Source organism: Ambystoma mexicanum, chromosome 8 (genome assembly GCF_040938575.1).
Source record: "Ambystoma mexicanum isolate Mex_15411 chromosome 8, UKY_AmexF1_1, whole genome shotgun sequence".
NCBI classification, from domain to species: Eukaryota; Metazoa; Chordata; class Amphibia; order Caudata; family Ambystomatidae; genus Ambystoma; species Ambystoma mexicanum.
In genome coordinates this window covers 421115389-421133049 of record NC_090929.1, presented here as the reverse complement: position 1 = coordinate 421133049, position 17661 = coordinate 421115389, and the positions used below count along the sequence as shown (strand labels likewise).

Below are 17661 nucleotides of genomic sequence, written 5' to 3'. Positions count from 1 at the left end.
GAACTGTCATGTTCCAGATGTTCAATTTGGACCAATAAGTAGCGCATCCAATTGTGGAACAGACATAGTTTCATATCACGTTAAGTGGGTTTGAGGTACCCACTTGTTCCTAGGGTGCAGCAGCTAGTTTTTCATGGTTAACATAACGATCTTTAATCTTAAATCATTGGCTCAAGCGCTTCCAATTTTCTGGCATACCTCGATCATACTGTCTTGTGCCCTTGTCATGTGAGTTGAGACGGAGGAATTCAAATAGAGGATAGACCTGAGAAATATCTCACCCAATTTCTCTGGATACTTCACATTGAATGTAGAATCTGTCCTGCCTGCTTGAGTCTAGTGCCATATGCAGAAGGCAGGTGAAGGATCAAGCGAAGCAACAACTCTAGTGCCAATGTGTAAATCTACATGGAGGACAGTTGGGGGGCGCGAGAAGTTTATATACTAGCACAAAGCACTGATAGGCCCCAGTGTTCATACAGTCTACAGAGCTAACATTTTGTTGTGGACATGCATCCAGTTCATTCCCCCCTTTGAATTCTGGGATGTGAAGTTCCCCATCTTTCAAATTGGTGGAAAAACTACAAATCGGATGATCTTTAACACGACTCTACTGATCACAGAGACAGAGCGGTCACAGCATCAAAGCTGCATTTACTAATGTGGCCTCACTTTCCCTATGCTCTTGTCTGACAAACGCCACATCCCACAGTGTAAGATCCAGAATGCACAGCACTTGCTTACTGCAGCCTTTCCAAATCAGATGGAAAAGCTCACTTAATAGCTTTAGGCCCTAAAACGGTATACCGGTATAAACAATGTGACGGTTATTATAGTTCAATTAAGCTGTTCTCGGTATCTATAATGGTATACCGTTGTACCGTTACACACCTAGAGCTCACAGACATACACTCTCTCCTGAATTTACAGCCCCTTCGTTCCCGATATTCTACATTCATCTTGCCAGATTCCACGCCAAGGCCAAAGCATAGCTGGCTCTATCCCAGTAAGGCCTTGAACTAAAAACCCCACTTAAAAAAAGAGGAAAAGCTGTGGTACCCTTTTTGGGGAGCATCCTGAGACCAGACCAGCGTTTTGCCCGCTAGCTGCATGCCCGCTGTACCTATGCCATCCAGTTGTACCACTATCTGCATCCAGCTGTACCACTATCTGCATCCAGCTGTATCTTTGCCATCCAGTGACCAGACAGGCCTAGCTGTCGTTCTGCCAGGAGAGTGCGCCGCTATCCGGCGCATGTCGTGCGGTGACCAGAACCTGGTTGACTGTTCCAAAATCCCAAGCTCAAGCGTGGACTGTGAGTATCTCCCCATCCCATAGAGACACATAGCCTACCCACCTTTACGCTTTTTCTTGTTCCACTCTCCCAGTAACCCTATCCATACCTTGGTAACTTGTTTAAAACTGTTACAACAATTCTCCCTGTCTTTGTTTTTCTACTGTTAGAGCAATTCTTTCATTCATCCCATCTTGTAACTCCTTAGCGATATTTGGAATGATTTAAACTAATTCCCACATGAAGTTGAATGCAGGGGTGACAAGGTTGATGTCGCCAATCAACCCTGGATCGTACCGTGTCTTTCATTAACTATTTAGTCTTGATAATCTAGTTTAAGTAAAACTTGTCCTTCTTTCCAAAACAATTTCCTCTCTTTTACGGCTTCATTTTATCAAAACGGAAACCTCCTTTTATCTTGCAACTCTCATCCAGTTCTTTAGCTATAGCCATTCTATTACCTCTATATTGTCCCTGTGATTTGAATCTATCCCCCAGCCCAAAAAAACGCATCCCAAAACAGAGTATTTCACCTGTTTTTCATAAAAAACCGCCTGACATTTAAAACTGCAATTGAGAAACAAATGCAACTTTCCAACGTGTGATTTCGACTGCATCGCGTTCTTACTTTGAACTTGCTTGTGAACTATATGCCTTTGTTGATACTTTGCATTGTGAATGCTAGGGTTTATAGATTACTGCTATTGTGAAAAATCATATTTGCCTCATAGATTTAACCGGACATTAATTATTTATTTGTCAATTTCCGAGTGTCATTTTAGGCCATTGCATGTGCTTGTAGAAGGTTACCCAAGTGTATTTCAGTGGTGTTCATTGTAATTATCACCCCATTGGTGATTGCTGCCCAATATTAAAATTTGTGTGATTTCTGTGAATTTTAAAATAAATAAATATTGCATTCCGACCAACCGGTCTGGTTCATGGTCCATTGTGACCCCGGGTATTTGTAAAAGGGGTGTGAAACGGGTTGTGTGCCATCTCAAATTCAATTCGTAGAAAATAAAGGGAAAGCATTCCAATTGTGCGCTACCTCCTAGGCTAAGATCAAGGTGTGTCGCCCGATTGAAATCCTTAACACTAGACATAGTTTCCCCTTCTCACCACTAGTCTTTGCTCTGGCCATTCAACCACTGGCCGACAGGATACTCCAGAGACATGCACATAGAGGCATACGATTGTCGGGCCATCGGAGATCATCTCGCTATATGCGGACGATGCTCTTCTTCTGAGCTTAACCTGTCCCCAATACTGGAAGAAGTTATTCACTTTGGCGAATTGTCGGGCCTCCAAGTAAACTGCACCAAGTCCATACTATTCCCGCTGACCGAAGTCACCACCCCTCCATGGAATCTCCAGGGATTTGCATGGGCACAGACTGAGATCACATACTTGGGCGTAGTGGTCGCTCGTGACCCAGCCACACTGCATGATGCTAACTTTGGTAAATACCTAGCCAACCTAGTCCGGAGGTGTGCGGGTTGGACGAACCTGCCGATTACCCTGGCTGTTACGATTGCCATCCTTAAAATGGTGGTGCTGCCGCAATTACTTTACAGGTTTCTAAATGTCCCGCTGAAGCCGGGCCGTGAATTCTTTGCAACACTTACTCGAACCCTCAATGCCTTCTTGTGGCACTCTGGCACGGTGCAGCTAAAACTAGCAACACTAACTGCCCCAATAGCAAAGAGAGGATTCAGAGCGCCTAATTTCGAGGATAGCAGCCCAAGCCCATTTTGCATAATTTTGGTTTATGCCTACTGACCCTCCCCTCCACGTCAAACTGGAGCGCCTTGCTGCGGATGGCTACGATATACGTACCATAGTCCTTCCACCCTGTGATATGTTATGTTAAAGGTATTTATATAGTGCACCGTCACCAATGGAATTGGTCCCCAGGCGCTCTGGCGGATCTGTAAAGCGGAAGGAGGGCAGGTAGGGTTAGTCGGGAGGAAGGGAGTAGGAGAGAGGGAGAATTGGTGTGCTGTTGGCAGCTTCAGCTCGGTATACACCGAGTGCTGGGCTTTGGTGCAAGTATCGGATTGGGCAAGACCTTGTGTGCTGTGGGTGCTGTTTATGTATTTTTGGTGTGGTGTGGTAAAGTGCGTGCGGACTGCTGGGAGAGAAATGGTTGTGTGACTTTTGTGTGGGTCAAGTATGCAGAAAGTCGAGGGTTGGGTTAGTGGGTTCTGTATCCTGATGCCAGGTTTGATGTCAGGTACTTCTGGTTCTGTTCCGGCTGCATCCCTGTGGGTGTGGTTGTTGCTGGTTCCTTATGGGCCGTCTCGCTTTGGTGGTGCTGCGCTGATCCAGCTTTATCGTAGTGAGTATTGTATGGAGTGCCTACCATCTCCTACCATGGAGCGATAGGTGTGTCTGAACCTTTTCTTCGGGTGTGGAACTGGGTTGGTACTATCTATTCTCTTGTTGTCTAATGTGACCCTGGTCGGTTGAGGCTTTGAATGGTTCAGGGTTGTTGTGCTGCTGGTGGGGCGTCCTAGTGTATCTGTCTAGGTCAGCCTGTGTATTCAGTCGTTAGTTTCCTCCTGTCGTTACTATCTTTAAATTGGTTCTTTGGTTTCCGTGGGTGGACTTCCTTGGGCAATTGTTTAGTTGTAGTTTCTGTGTGATGGCACATAGTGCTTCCCCTGTATCTAGGTGAACATTGTGTAGTGTGGGTGCTTATTCTGCTTCTCACCCTCTGGATTGGTGCTAATAGTACAGGGTTTCCTGTTCCCTTGCTATCTGCCGTGAATAGGTCTGTTGGGGGTGGTTATAGTAGAGGGTCATGGTCCTATTGATAAGTCGTCTGAGTTTCTGTCCTTTGTCTTGCTATGTAGTCGGTCTTTGGTCCTATTACGGCTGTCTGCCGGTAAGTTGTTTGGTATGTCGTGGGATATTTTTCTTGAGGTTTTTCCATAGATCGCTTGGTGTGGATAAGGGTCTGTCCCTTCATTCATCGAGGTTTTAGTTGAGTGTGCGCTCCTGTGGCCGGGCTTTCTAAGTTATGATGTGAAGAGCCACGTTTTGAGTCGTTTCCTGAAGAGTAGGTGGTTTCTTGTGTTACGGATGTACTTTGGGAGGTCGTTCCAGGTTTTCGGCACCTGGTGAGAGAAGGAGGATCGTCCAAGTTTTCTTTTGTTGTAGGGTTTCGCTTTCAGGCGGATGTCAGTGCTTGATATGAGCGTTCTTTTTGGTTGATGTAGACGCAGTTTGTCTCTCAGGAACACAGCACCTTGGTTGTGTATTGCTCTATGTGTGATGCACATTGTTTTGAATTTTATTGTTGTATTATTGGTAGCCAATGTAGTGTTTTCAGCGCTGGTGTGGTGTGTTTTCTTCGGGGTAGTTTCAGAAGCAGTCTGGCTACCGCATTTTGTATGCGTTTTAGTTTTTTTTTTAAAGGTCTTTCAGGCATGCCTAAGTGAAGGCTGTTGGCGTAGTCTACTCTGGACATGACGAGGGCAATGATGGTGGTTGTTTTGTGGGCGAACGATAGGAATGGTAAGATCCTCTTTGCCGCTCGCAGCAGGAAGAAGCATATCAGATTTGAACCCTCCGATCCTGTTGGCACCACCGCCCTAGCCTTAACCAAGATGTGGAAACAGACCGGTGACATATGACTGTTCCACAGTGAATTCCCCCTCTGGAACTTTTTGCCCGATTCCCCTCGGGAAGACACAGCGACCGTGAATCGCTGGGCGGAAGCTGGGCTGACTACTATCCGGGATATATTTGAACAGGGCACTCTCATTGAATGGGCCAGTCTGCCAGGATTCCTACAGTGTAGGCCCTCTCACTGGCTACATTATGCAGGCCTGCGAAAAGCACTAAAGATCAGACTCCCTGATTTCCCTTCACTTCCGCAAGATAACCCAATACTATCAGAATTACTAAACATTGTGGCTCTCAGGGGCAAGTTCTCCAGACTATACGCCGCCTTTCAGAGTGGGGTATCCTCACAGCTTGTTAGGCTCAGGGAATCGCGGGCTAGGGACCTGGCAACTGAGATATCCTATCAGCGTTGGGAATATATGTGTACCCGCACACACGACAACTCATTCAACTCACATTTTAAACTTATGCAATTCAAGATCTTGCACAGGTTCCACTATACATTGATCAGACTACACCGCATGTCGCGGGACCACCCAACCACATGCCCAAGATGTAACTCCGATAACACAGATTATATACACATGCTGTGGTCATGTCCACAAATCAACCAGTTCTGGACCAAAGTGTGTGCATCCCTCTCTGAAATGCTAGAATGTCCCATCACCCCATCACCTCGGACGTGTCTCTTGTACGAACTTACCACATTAAACCGCGGCTCCAGGAGATTGGCGAGTCTGTGCCTGCTCCTTGCCACCCGGTGCATCCTCTTAGTCTGGCTCCGGCCTAGACCCCCCTTCACATGAACAATGGCCGAGCGCTGTGACATGGGCTTCTGACACCGAGGAGTGCTGGCTACTGCGACAACCTTCCGTCTCTGGGGACGAGATCAGCAAGCCAACTCCCCCTCCAACTGAAGTTGTTTAGTTTCTTTGCATTGCTATCCTCATGATTCTTGTGTTGATGTAATTTCCCTGAATACCTTAAACATCGTTCTGTTGCTAATGAATGATTTGTGACCTTATACGTACACCATATATATATATACACTCACCGATCAACCATGTACTCCCTGTTTCTATTGTTGCATTGCCAAGCTCATTAATAAATAAAGTTTAAAAAAATGGTTTGGGCTCCATAGAAATGGAGGAAAAGATGCCTAAAAAAGAAATAATTTCCAACACCCCATAACATCCTGCATAACAGTGAAACTATAGAACTCGCTCACAAAGGAAATACCAACAACAGAGGATCACCTCAATTTCAAGAAGCTGATAAAAACGTTGCCCTTAACAATCCAAACTGAAGAAAATGTGACCAATTCCATCCAACAAGAGAAACCCATGAGAATGAACCACCCAAAATCAAACCATGAACCCAACAGGAACAAGACTAACAAATGGGCCAATAAACTCATTGCAAAAACAAACACGAAAAACCCAACCAACCCTACTAATAATTCGTAACTCTCTAAAACACAGCCCACCCGAAACCCATTACATGACTAACTTGACACAAAACCTGACACCAGACAAAGAAACTACAGACACTCTACCATCTCTCCACAACACCCCTCATACACCGGAAACTCCTGCATACAATCACCCACAAAACAAAAAACAGGTGGTGGAAGTTTTGAGCCCATCCACTGCAATGCTCCGGAGGACCTTGCCACTATTACTTTGTTTTCCACTGTGCTCCGACACTGCCATTGGGCTGTGCCTTGCCACATGCAGATTTCTGTGGTTGGTCAATGCATTGAGCTTGGGTGTTTTTGAGCGTGGCCAGTGTATTGGATTTGGATCTGTTTGAGGCTGATCAATGTGTTAAATTTGGATAAAATTCGAGGGTAATCCGTGTTAAGGAGCATTTTCAGTTTAGTGCTAAATTCCTCCCACCTTCCAGACCGCCAGCTCTTTTGCTGAACTTTGGGACTTTTGCCCTTTTAAATTCTACGTGTTTTCTGTGTTTCTTTTGGTTGTGGAGTCTGACAAACTCCATAGGCATCATCTTCTACATTGTGTGACACAGCACATTCAGTGCAGTGATACAGGGAAGTTTGTTTAGATTTCCCAAGATTTAAATACATTCTCTTGGATAAACTACTGTTTCCAAGAGCAGTGAAGTGGAATTGACTTTACTTACATTGTAAACATTCTAGACCCAGCACACACCATCTTACAATAGGGTGCTGGAGGGGTTACTTAGTATCCCCTTTGTCTTGCTTCTCATGTAACATTTTTGTGTTACCCTTTTCGCGATGAATGGCTGGTGGCAGTGGTTTACTTTTAACTACTGTGGTGTGCATTTACCGCAGGCTGCGTTTGCAGCTGCAGTAAAGCACCCAATGGTGCCATTTTTGTCGAAAAGGCCCCGGTCTTCTTTTTTCGCCATTTCATTGTGGAAAGGTCTTTCTTGAGAGTTACTCATCGTGCCAAACCAGGTTTGGTCCCTTTGTTTGTTTTGCCTTTGGCGGGATTCACGAGTGAAGCCTGCCTCTGGCTCCAGGGTGTCTGGTGGGGGCAGGAAGCGAGGGAGGTGCCCGAAACTCCCCGTGCTTAAGACTCCTAGGAGACAGGAATGCACTCTTAGGTGATTGACCGGCTGGCTATCCGGAAAGGACAGCCACCCTGCTGGGTGACCGACAGCTAAGCTGGAATTAATAGGAGAAACCTGCATAACAGGCAAGGCGTTTTGGCTTGGAAGGCAGAGTCGACCACTGGACGAAGGAATACGAAGGAGAATTTGAAGAGGATGCCTGCTGCAACTCCTGGAACGTGGGTTGCACGGTGAAGCCCTGCTGCTGTGCTGAAACTATAATTTCGTTTCAACTAGAGAAGCCCTGCAAGGACTTCTCCCCTTGAGTTGGTGGGACCAATCAACTCCAAAGTAAGCCACCTTGACATCCTCTTGGTGTTGGTTGAAATTCCACTGCAGTTGCAGCTGGAACCGAATAGCCAGGGAGAGGAACGCCAGATCGTATGCATTGCTTTTAAGTTGGCCAAGAGCTCCAGGAATATCCTCCCGACTCCCAGGAAGCAGGACTGACCAAGCCTGAGCCACCTCAACAGAGTGCTGGACGCCAGATGCAAGGAAAGCCCATCTCGACAGTCAAGAGTCTGCAGTTTTGCTATTTGCTTAGACACGAGGAGCTGAAACCACAAAGTGCCACTGAATAGAAGTTGATCCTTTTCTGTCGCTGACCGTCCCATTGCAGTGCAGGAGTCCTCCAGACGTCCTCCCTCTTGTCCCCACGACTGAGGCCCAGGAACAAGGGACCTGCAGAGCTGCATAAGAACACAAGCCAGCCAAAGCCCTTTTTCTTCTAACCAAAGGTAATGCTAATTAATTCTAATAGAACTTACCTCGTGTTGTAACCTTACTTGTTCTCTGCTGAGACTTGTCTGGGTTGCCCTGTAGAGTTGCTAACAGCTTTTTTACTTCACAAGCCTAATCAGCTGGTGGCCCTGCTTTGATTTCTTCTTTTCTACAAAGACTTTTAAAACATTGTGACATTGTGACCTTTACTTACCTGCAAGAACTGCTTCAGCTTACCTAGACTTTTGCCAAATTGACTTTGGCCTAGCCTGGCTCCCTGGATGACTCTTCTTCCCTCTGACATTGTGTTTTGTCTTCCTTCCTTCCAAGAAGGGGTTAACTAACTTTGCATTGGGGGTTACCAAAAGTACTTACCTGCTTAAGAATATTTATGTGATCTCTTGTCCTGTTTTAATAACCCCTTTTCTTTAACATACTCCTAAATCTGATTCTAAATGCAAACAGTGGTATATTAATGTCCACGGTGTCCTAGTTACTAAAGTCATCTGAGGGTGTAGGAAGTGTCTTTGTGCCATCCCAAAAGGGTACTTACTGATTTAGAAATATTAAGAGTGTGTATTTTTTTAGTGTATTTGTGTGCTACCATTAATATTGCCCCTTCTGAAGAAGGCTTACTCAAATTGACTGCTAAATAAATGAATAATTGTTTAATCAGGAAATCTTGTGTGTAAGATTTTATTTGAATACTTGTCACAGTGAATCTCTCCTACAGCTCACATTGACCCCTCTTGAGATAAGCCTGGCTGCTCAACACGCTAACAACCTGTGTAGTACAGATTTATACCAAAGGTTGGGTTTCTATTGCCAGGAGGTCAGAGTTGTTGAAGTGCACCCAAAGGGTACTGCATACAATCTTGCCTAACAATCAGTGTGTTGAACTTGGATATAATTCAGGGGTAGACAAGGTACTAAATTAATATGCAGTGAGTGTCAGCCTTCCAGATAAGGAGTGTAGTGGGGCTTTTTACGCAGTACAATAATGTAAAAAAAAACACATTTTATTTTTGTACCATTTACGCAGGCTGGCCACAGTACTTTTTTGAGAATTCCCCCTATTCTTTCTTTCCAGTAGATGGCGCTGGAACACATATTTAGCAAATGCTAGCTTTGTGTGAACTGCTGTGCCATATTACTGTAATAGGAGTAGGACGCACACTTTTGAGCATGGTGGACAGGGCATGTGCTTAGCACAGAAATCGCTGCAAGCGGTTGCTTTTTTAAATCAATTCTTCAAAACGCACAGGTTCTGTCTGGTGAGTTTGATTGGGGATGGGGACTGGCCTGAAATGGAAGTATCAACAATGTCACGCATGTCCCTTGATTTATTTTGCTGAATCTGAACGGGGTTAATTGCTACCACTCATGTTCTATCCATGGAGCAGGGACATAACATGTTTTTATTTTGGATGTGGTATGTTAATTTTGCCTCGACAAAAGCCCAATCTTTCGGGTACTCTTTAACGGGATCATCCCCCAAGCAGACATAACTCTCTAAAAAGTGTTCTTCATGGACTATCTTCTGTTTAAGGAGAACACTAAGCATGTTTAGAGCTATGGAATAAATGACAGGGCTCTGCAGCCGCTAATGTAGCCTGCGCAGTTGTCCATGTCCCCCACATATTAGTGCTGTCACTAGTAGACTGTGGAAATACAGCTTCTGGGTGGTGGGACCTGTGTAAAGTCTACACAGCACAGCAAGCAGTATTAACCGAACTGAAGCTCCCAGCAGCACATCACAGCTCTCTTGCACTTTTCACACTCAAGCCTACTTACCCATCCTACCCTTTTTCTATTCAGATCCGCCAGAGCGCCAGGGGAACACTCCAGTGGTGATAGTGCACAGTATAAATAGCCTTTAACATTAACATTGTGTTGAATATGATTTATCCATCTTCAGTGATAGAAGCAGGGCCTTTAACCAGACCGCTAAGTGTGACCCTAGCAAACCCATTCATAGCTCTGCAACACCGCGCAGCACAATTCGTCACACAATCCTGTGCATTTACAGCTGACTTTAACAGTGCTGTAAATCTCTTGAAAGGTCGGGCAATTACAAAGAGTCTGACCTAGCAGCCTCACAAGTGGAATCTGCAAATCGTCCAGGTGATGTAGACGCTTGAACATCAATAACAGGTGGATTCAGCCACTCTGCGACAGTTTCTCCCTGAGCCCCTCCTTCCTATAGGAAGAGCCAATCTTCCAGTAAACGTGTGTGAGCAGTTAACTGTTAAACACAGGCACATCACAATGCAGCAATAATGCAATTCTATATGGGGCATATAGAATTGCATTATTGCTGCACTGGCCCTCCTCCCCCAGTCTCATAACACTGGATTTGACAGGCAGTCAGTCTCACCAGCAAGTCAGTGCACCAGAGATTCTAGTATAGCGGACTGTGGTAGAACCAACATTACATTTTCTCCCCCGTTGCTCCCAGCCACTGAAGTTGCTTGGGCCGTCCAGAGAACTGCCCCACACTCTGCAATGTCCTGTTATGCTATGATATTGAATCTTTCATTGCACTCCATCTGCCATTTTCACACTCTCTAGGACCTTCAGGATCTGCGGTGTTTCAGACTTAAATTGAGAGAGTTAACTGATTGTAACATTGAAGCTGCACTGGAATAGTCTCATTACAATGAGTAATGTAGTTATATGCCCCTACACAAGTATGTTTGCCACTCCTCCACCGTCTCTGAAGTTGGTGCCCTTCCCAACATTTGAAGGGTTAGCCCCCGCCTACATTTTAGCCTAGGTGCACCCCTGGATGTGCGCACTTGCATTTTGTTAGGCAGAGAGGCGAGAGATGTCTTTCCTCGAAACTGGCGGTGTTAAAGTGTTACTGTATTTGTTCAGAAAAATGTACTTGGAACAAACACAGTAAAACTTTAAAGCTGTTACTTTCAAGAAAGACTTCCATCACCTCTTTGCATATTGCGCTTTAAAATATACTATTCGATAGTATGTGTTGGATACGTTTTACTCTCTTGCAGAGGAGAAAACTAATTTTTACTCTCTTGATATTGCATTTACTCTCTAATTTGAAAATGCATGCGTAAAATACTCCCATCTCAAAATCTTATCCGGAGCATTGGCAAGTGTATTGGATTTGGACGAGATTGGGGGTAGCCAATGTATTGAATTTAGAAGAGCGCGATACAACTGTCCTCAAACCCACTAACAACTCTCCAATATTCTGCTTACTCACGTCTACAGCAACAAAACATCCGGCCATCACAAACTACAACTAACGGCACACACCACACAACAAGAAACCAAACCAACCACACAAATTACACCCACACACCAAGCACAACACAATAATCACCAAATATCACAAACCAGCACAGTGTGAACGTTTTTTCCAAACTGAAGCTACCAACAGCACATCAAAGCTTTTGTGCTTTTCCCTCTCAATCTCACTAAGAAAGCCTGCGGTCCCCGGCCCTTCTTCCGTTTCAGATCCACCAGGGCACCAAGAGAACACGTAAGTGGCAGCAGTGCGCGATACAATACCAAATAACAATACATCACCAACTGTGCATATGCATGTGTTCATAGGGTTATTTTAGGGATAGCTACTCGCTTTTTTTATCCTACTTGCATCTAAGGCCTAATAAATATGGTATTTTTGTACTTCTGTCTAATTTGATTTCTTTGAGTGCTCAGTATGTGTTGCTTACGGTACTACTACACCACCCCCATCGTTTCTGAAGTCTTGCCTTACTGCTTCACTACCTGGATAGGGTTTAGCTAGATATGAATATTAATTACCCTGTTCAGCAACCAGGGTGGCCTCTCAGAGCCCTCCCCGAGAGCGGTTTCTGACAATCCAACTTAACAGGGACTAAAAGAATTAGCAAATGAGGAGTCAAAAATACTTCCAGACCTAACAGAGGGTTTCTGCAGGAGGCGGAAGAGAGGAACAGGGGAGGCTGCGAACTAATTGTCGATTTCACCTGGTGTCTCCTAGCACCAGACATTAACATGTGCTATTGATTTTCTCCCCCATCTCCTTTTCATCAGACGTAGCATGTTCTTGGAGGGATAAAAGAGCTGCTGATGGTATTGAGCCTAAGGGGAAATCTGGGGCAGAACAGCTACTTTAGATCCTAGATAACTGCGTCCAGAAACACCTCAGACCAGCAAGTGGAAAATGGCTTCCCTGGATGCAATGCTGCTTTTTCTTTATAACTTTAGACAGAGTTAACTGAGACAGAACAGTATCTGAAATGAGCTAGAAAATCTTAATTCAAACTGGTCTAGAAAAGATTTGGTATGAGTGGGACACAGTGATAAACTATTGTTGTGGTGAAAAGAATACAAAATAAAGTTTAAAGTTGATTCTTCAAGCAGCTGGGCCTTAAAACATCGATGGCATCTCCACCATGGACAAGGATGTGGCTGGGGTTGGCTCTAGGCCCTCAGCTTCCTCATTTAGCTTCCTCACTAAGCCAACAGTTGAAGCACAAATCCTCACCACAACCCATACTCACTTGCGTGCCAATATTGGAGCATCAGGAGCATCAAATAGCTTCACAATTGGAGGCAGCAGAAGGTGCAAATAATCATCCAGATTTGCACCAAAAAGCTGGATCGCATTCAGAAGCTGTGAGAGAAATGTTATATTTAGCAAATAAATGTGGAACTGACATGAGAGATGTATAAAAAACATAAATAAAGGGCCCTTGCCCACACTTCTAACCATGGAAAGTGCATGTAGCTTAGCATAACCATGACAGCACTTAAACCATAAAATAACAGTTTCAGCAGCCACCAATTTCCTTAACAGTGACAGTAACCAAAATTCACTATAACAGCAACTATGCCCAAACTGCACAATAACAATGATAGTGCCCGCCCTTAAAACATTCACATTCCTCACATTAATGGCGACAGAGTTAAACGACATCAAGTGCGATGGCATGCACCTGCTAGTCTAATTACTCCAACTGTTGCCCCAGTATATCTTCATGTCGATAGTACCTTCTGAAGCATTACCTCCCTTTTGGCCATTCCCCCACATGTTCCTTAATGTAATGACTTGCCCGGTTCTTTTCACCACTATATTCTCCTCGATGTTCATCTTGATATTGGCAATTTTCCGCTGTCCTCCCCTCCACCCACATTTATGAGGTCAATGCCCTCTGCAGTCAAACATATCTTTCCTTCACCGATGCTCATATACACAGTGAATGTGCATCCTGATAAAGTACTCCCTTATGTGCAAATTGACAAAGTTGATGACCCTTGCTCGAAACTGATCCATCCGCATACTTCGGACATGGTGACAATACACGTTACCCACTGTTGGCACCTAATCCGCCCTCAGGTCAATAGCGACAACACACCATGGACCCCCTCTATGGTTGCCTCCTTCTCTGATGTTCCCCCATGTATCTTGTGACAATTCTCCCTGCGACCCCCCCCCAGCTCACTTCGATCTCTCCAAAGGTTATAGCTGCCCCTGCACAAACTCAATCCCATGCTCACTTTGATAGCCAAAAAGTGCTCTGTCCTACTATCTGGAGTCACCAATACTGCTGTTTTTCTGCTGAGCCCTCTGCATATGCCTGTCTAGCTTGATGGTCAAGACGCACCCTGCGCCAGAGCACCCTCATGGTGTCCTAATTATGAGCTGCACCCACCACCTATACATACACTCAGTGACATCATGCAATCCTGCACTCACATTGATGGCTATACAGCACCCTGCTGTTTCAGGTTCGTATTAATGGTCATAATGTGGCCTGCCCTTCTCCATGCTCACCTTGGTGGTACACCAGGCAGCCCAGCTCCTTTCTCTATTACGCTTGACTTGCCCATGCTCACTTTGGCAAAAGTGCTTTGCAAATTAAAAATAATACAAATACTTTGGTGAGTATAACATCCCCTACCCCCTGTCCTGCTTTGCTCCATGATCATCTTTATTGTCTCAATGCAGTTTCACCTGAGCTCACATTAATGATGATGCCTGCCCCCTGCTCCAAACACTTAAAGCCTCTAAAGCTCATTCTGTTGGCATGAAGTGCACTGTGCCCGTTTCTCTAGTCATGACTAAATCTGAACCATGCTCACCTTGATGGTCACAATGCGCCCAGAGCTGTTGTCGTTCATGAAGACGCGGAGCATATGAGGAACAAGTTGGGGCAGGTACAGCTTGAACTCACCCCCCAGAGCCAGCACGATCTGCTCAATCAGAAGAATAATGGTGCTTTGGATTGGGTTATTCGTTGTCCAGTGATCCTGAACCAATGAGACAAAAAGGCAGGCATGTCAATGACAGAAGCAGTTAAAACAGGGGTGTGGCAATTCCAGCACTACACAGGGAAAGGGAGGAGGCTGGGTGCTCTTGATAACACCCTCAGCACACTTACTGAACCGAGTAGTTTTATTGCAATCAGTAATACATTTATACATAGTGTTTAGGTATTGTAAATGTCGAAGCATGGAATTGGTCAGACGTGAGCACGGATGCCACCTGACTTATCTAACACCTAACACGCTCAGACTCTCAACAGAGATGATACTGAAGCAAAGACCGGATGTTCATAAATTCCCTGCCTGGAACTACATCTGATGACCACAAGTCAGGTGACTTCAGGAGTTGGGTACCTATCTGTAAAGATGGATTTCGAAAATCTGGTCTGGTGACAGATTTTAGGAGGCCACCCTCGTTATGGTGAACAGGGGGCTCAGAGTTTAGCCAAAGCCCAATCAAGGTAGCAATGGAGAGCAATCAAAGGCTTAGTCTCAGGAGAGTGTGAGTGGGTTCAGGGGCCCTCAATGAGACCACACAGTGTAGCACACAATAATTCAATTTAGACAGTCAGTTATAAAAATACTGTTATTTATTCAGGCCTTTAGAACAAACTGAAAAATTGATCTAGCCGATAGTATCATCACATAAGGTTTTCTTAATAGACATCATGAAATAACTATCAAGCAATGCAGGTAAGTAATGAAGAGGTAATAAAACGATGGGAACCAGTCACAAGTACAGTATCCTAACTTCAGAAGTCCAAACCCTAGGATGTATGGGGGCTTGTGCCCAAATGCCACAAGTCCAACTGTCAGGTCCCAGGTTAGGTAGGGGTACTTTGTAAATGAAATTAGATTATAGATTTAATTAATTTATTGTTTTAATCTGATTTTGGGTTGTTGATCTTAACTTCTGTTCATCAGAGTGCTAACTCCCCAAACCAACATGGTGGCAGTAGTGCCAGTTCCTGATTGGAAGTTTCATGAACCTCTGACCTTCCATACAATTCTAAACTGCCTTTCATTGTTCACCTTCAAGAAGGAAGGTCCTGTTTTGATTAAGTTCCTGCGTCAAGGCCTTTTGATGAGATTCTGGTGAAGTTTACAAAGATAAATATTGTTTCCTGAGAAGCTGGTCAACGTGGGACAAGCTCAGCTGATAATTTGGTGGGAGCGTCGCTTTTTCTCAAGCTGGAGAAAAGTTGCTTTATTTTTATCACTTTATTCATGTTAGGTATTTATTTAGTTTAGGTATTTAGATTCGTTTCATTTTACTTCAAAAATCTGCTTGACTTTTATGACTCTGTGTAATTGACACGGTTTTGAATTTCTGACATTGTACTGAAGGAAGAAGCGTTTGGAATTTTAACTGCGCAGTTTTCTTAGATCAGTGCTTCAGAGCCTTCATTTTTGTTTCACGCATGCGCAAAGGAGAAGTGTCCTTGTTTTACTGCTGTGTCTCGTATCTGATCTGATTTCAAGTCTGTCAGTTTCAGTACGGTTGCGTGAATGAAGATTGCTTAAGGAAAATACCTGAGCCTAAGTTTTTGATGTTGTTTAACTTGAATTCATAAGGCTTTTAATTACGCTTGCGCGCCATTATATAAGGTGGCTTCTAAAAATATTCACTGTGCGCATGTGGAAAGTAAAGACACATTGATTTCATGAGCATAGCACATTTTTCTGAAGGATAAGGCAGCGCCTGAACTTGTCTATTGTGCGCATGTCAAAGGCAAAAGCAGTTGTTTTCGTTAGCATTGCGCATGTGCTCAAAAGGTAAACAGCATCTGAACTCATTTACAGTGCTTAAGTCAAAAGCAAAGCTTCGGATTCCATTAGCATTGCGCATGTGCTTCAAAGGTTGAACAGGATCTGAATTCATTCTTATTGTTCTTGTTTAAAGTTTTAAAATACCATCTGAACTCTTAATTGCGCATTTGTTACTAAAGTAAAAGGAACATCTGAACAGGAATACAATGTGCTTGAGAAAGGATGAAATGCAATTGAATGAATGAACACTCGAAAGTGATTTCCTCTTTAATTTAAGAAGATTGCACATTCTTGAACTCATTATTTTGAGCATTTTTGGTTGAGGAACAAAATGCATTCTTAAATTCACATTGCCCTTCTGAAATTGAACATTGACTGTGCAAGATAAATTCTCAATGGGTCTTTGTGAAAAAGAAGTTAATTAATCTCCAAGGTTATTTCGGAGATTGGACAGGTATGGGTTTAGATATTAAATTATTTGATATTTAGAGATTGAGTTAATTTAATGCATGTCTTCATTATTTAATAAACATTAATGTCTCCTTCTACAGATTGCAGCCCACCAGAAGTAGGCGTCTGTCGTTTGTTATTTTCTCCACTTCCCCTTTTCCCTTGGGAGTGTTAGTTCTTCAACTGGGTTTAAGACAGTTGTTGATCAAACGTTCTTGAGAGATCTGTGGGGCTCAGCATCTCCTGCAGACGCAGACGCCAGGACCGGACAGATGAAAGGCCTAAAAAAATAGTCTGCCTGGTTTGTTGAGTCTCACAGATTTCATCATGGAACAGTTGGGAGAAGTAATCCAAGAACTGAGAGAAGAATTAAGAGTTTCTCATTTAGAGAATTCAAAATTACATAAAAAGGTGGAGGAGTTGGGAGTTAAGATGACTCGGATTCAAGAATCCATTGGGGAATCTAGAACCCAGAGAGTAGGGTATTCTGGGGAAGGATTGTCTTCGGAGTTGGGAGCCACAGGGAACAGTGAACAACAACCCCCAGTTCTGGAAAGAGCAGACGGGAGAGATGAAGATAGAGTAGGAAGACACATTTTGAGTCAGACATCAGTTCCTTTAGCGTCCCCAGAACGTTTTAGTGGAGATGTTAAAACATTTTCAACTTTTGTTACACAGTGTGAGTTACATTTCTTGTGTCGTCCTGAGAGTTTTAGAACTGACATGGCTAAAGTTGCATTTATGTTATCTTATTTAACTGGGGATGCATCATCTTGGGCAGTTCTTTTGGTTGCTCAAGAGAATCCAATTTTGAAAGATGTTGTTCTATTTAAAGAAGAGTTTCGAAAGATGTTTGGAAGAAGAATGATTTCACAAGAGTTAGATGGGGAACTGTTAGATTTAAAACAAGGAAA

At 44.0% G+C, this 17661-nt stretch overlaps 1 protein-coding gene across 4 annotated transcripts in view; it reads right to left on the bottom strand.

Moving 5' to 3' along the window:
* Nucleotides 1–17661, bottom strand: part of MTOR (mechanistic target of rapamycin kinase) — a 2476747-nt gene that overhangs the window by 2001246 nt on the left and 457840 nt on the right. For all 4 annotated transcript variants that reach the window (XM_069609933.1, XM_069609934.1, XM_069609936.1 and 1 more), the window contains 2 exons: nt 14345–14512; nt 12763–12875 (listed from right to left, as the gene is read on the bottom strand). In XM_069609933.1, the coding sequence (XP_069466034.1) occupies nt 12763–12875; nt 14345–14512 (281 nt within the window). The remainder of the gene's footprint in view (nt 1–12762; nt 12876–14344; nt 14513–17661) is intronic.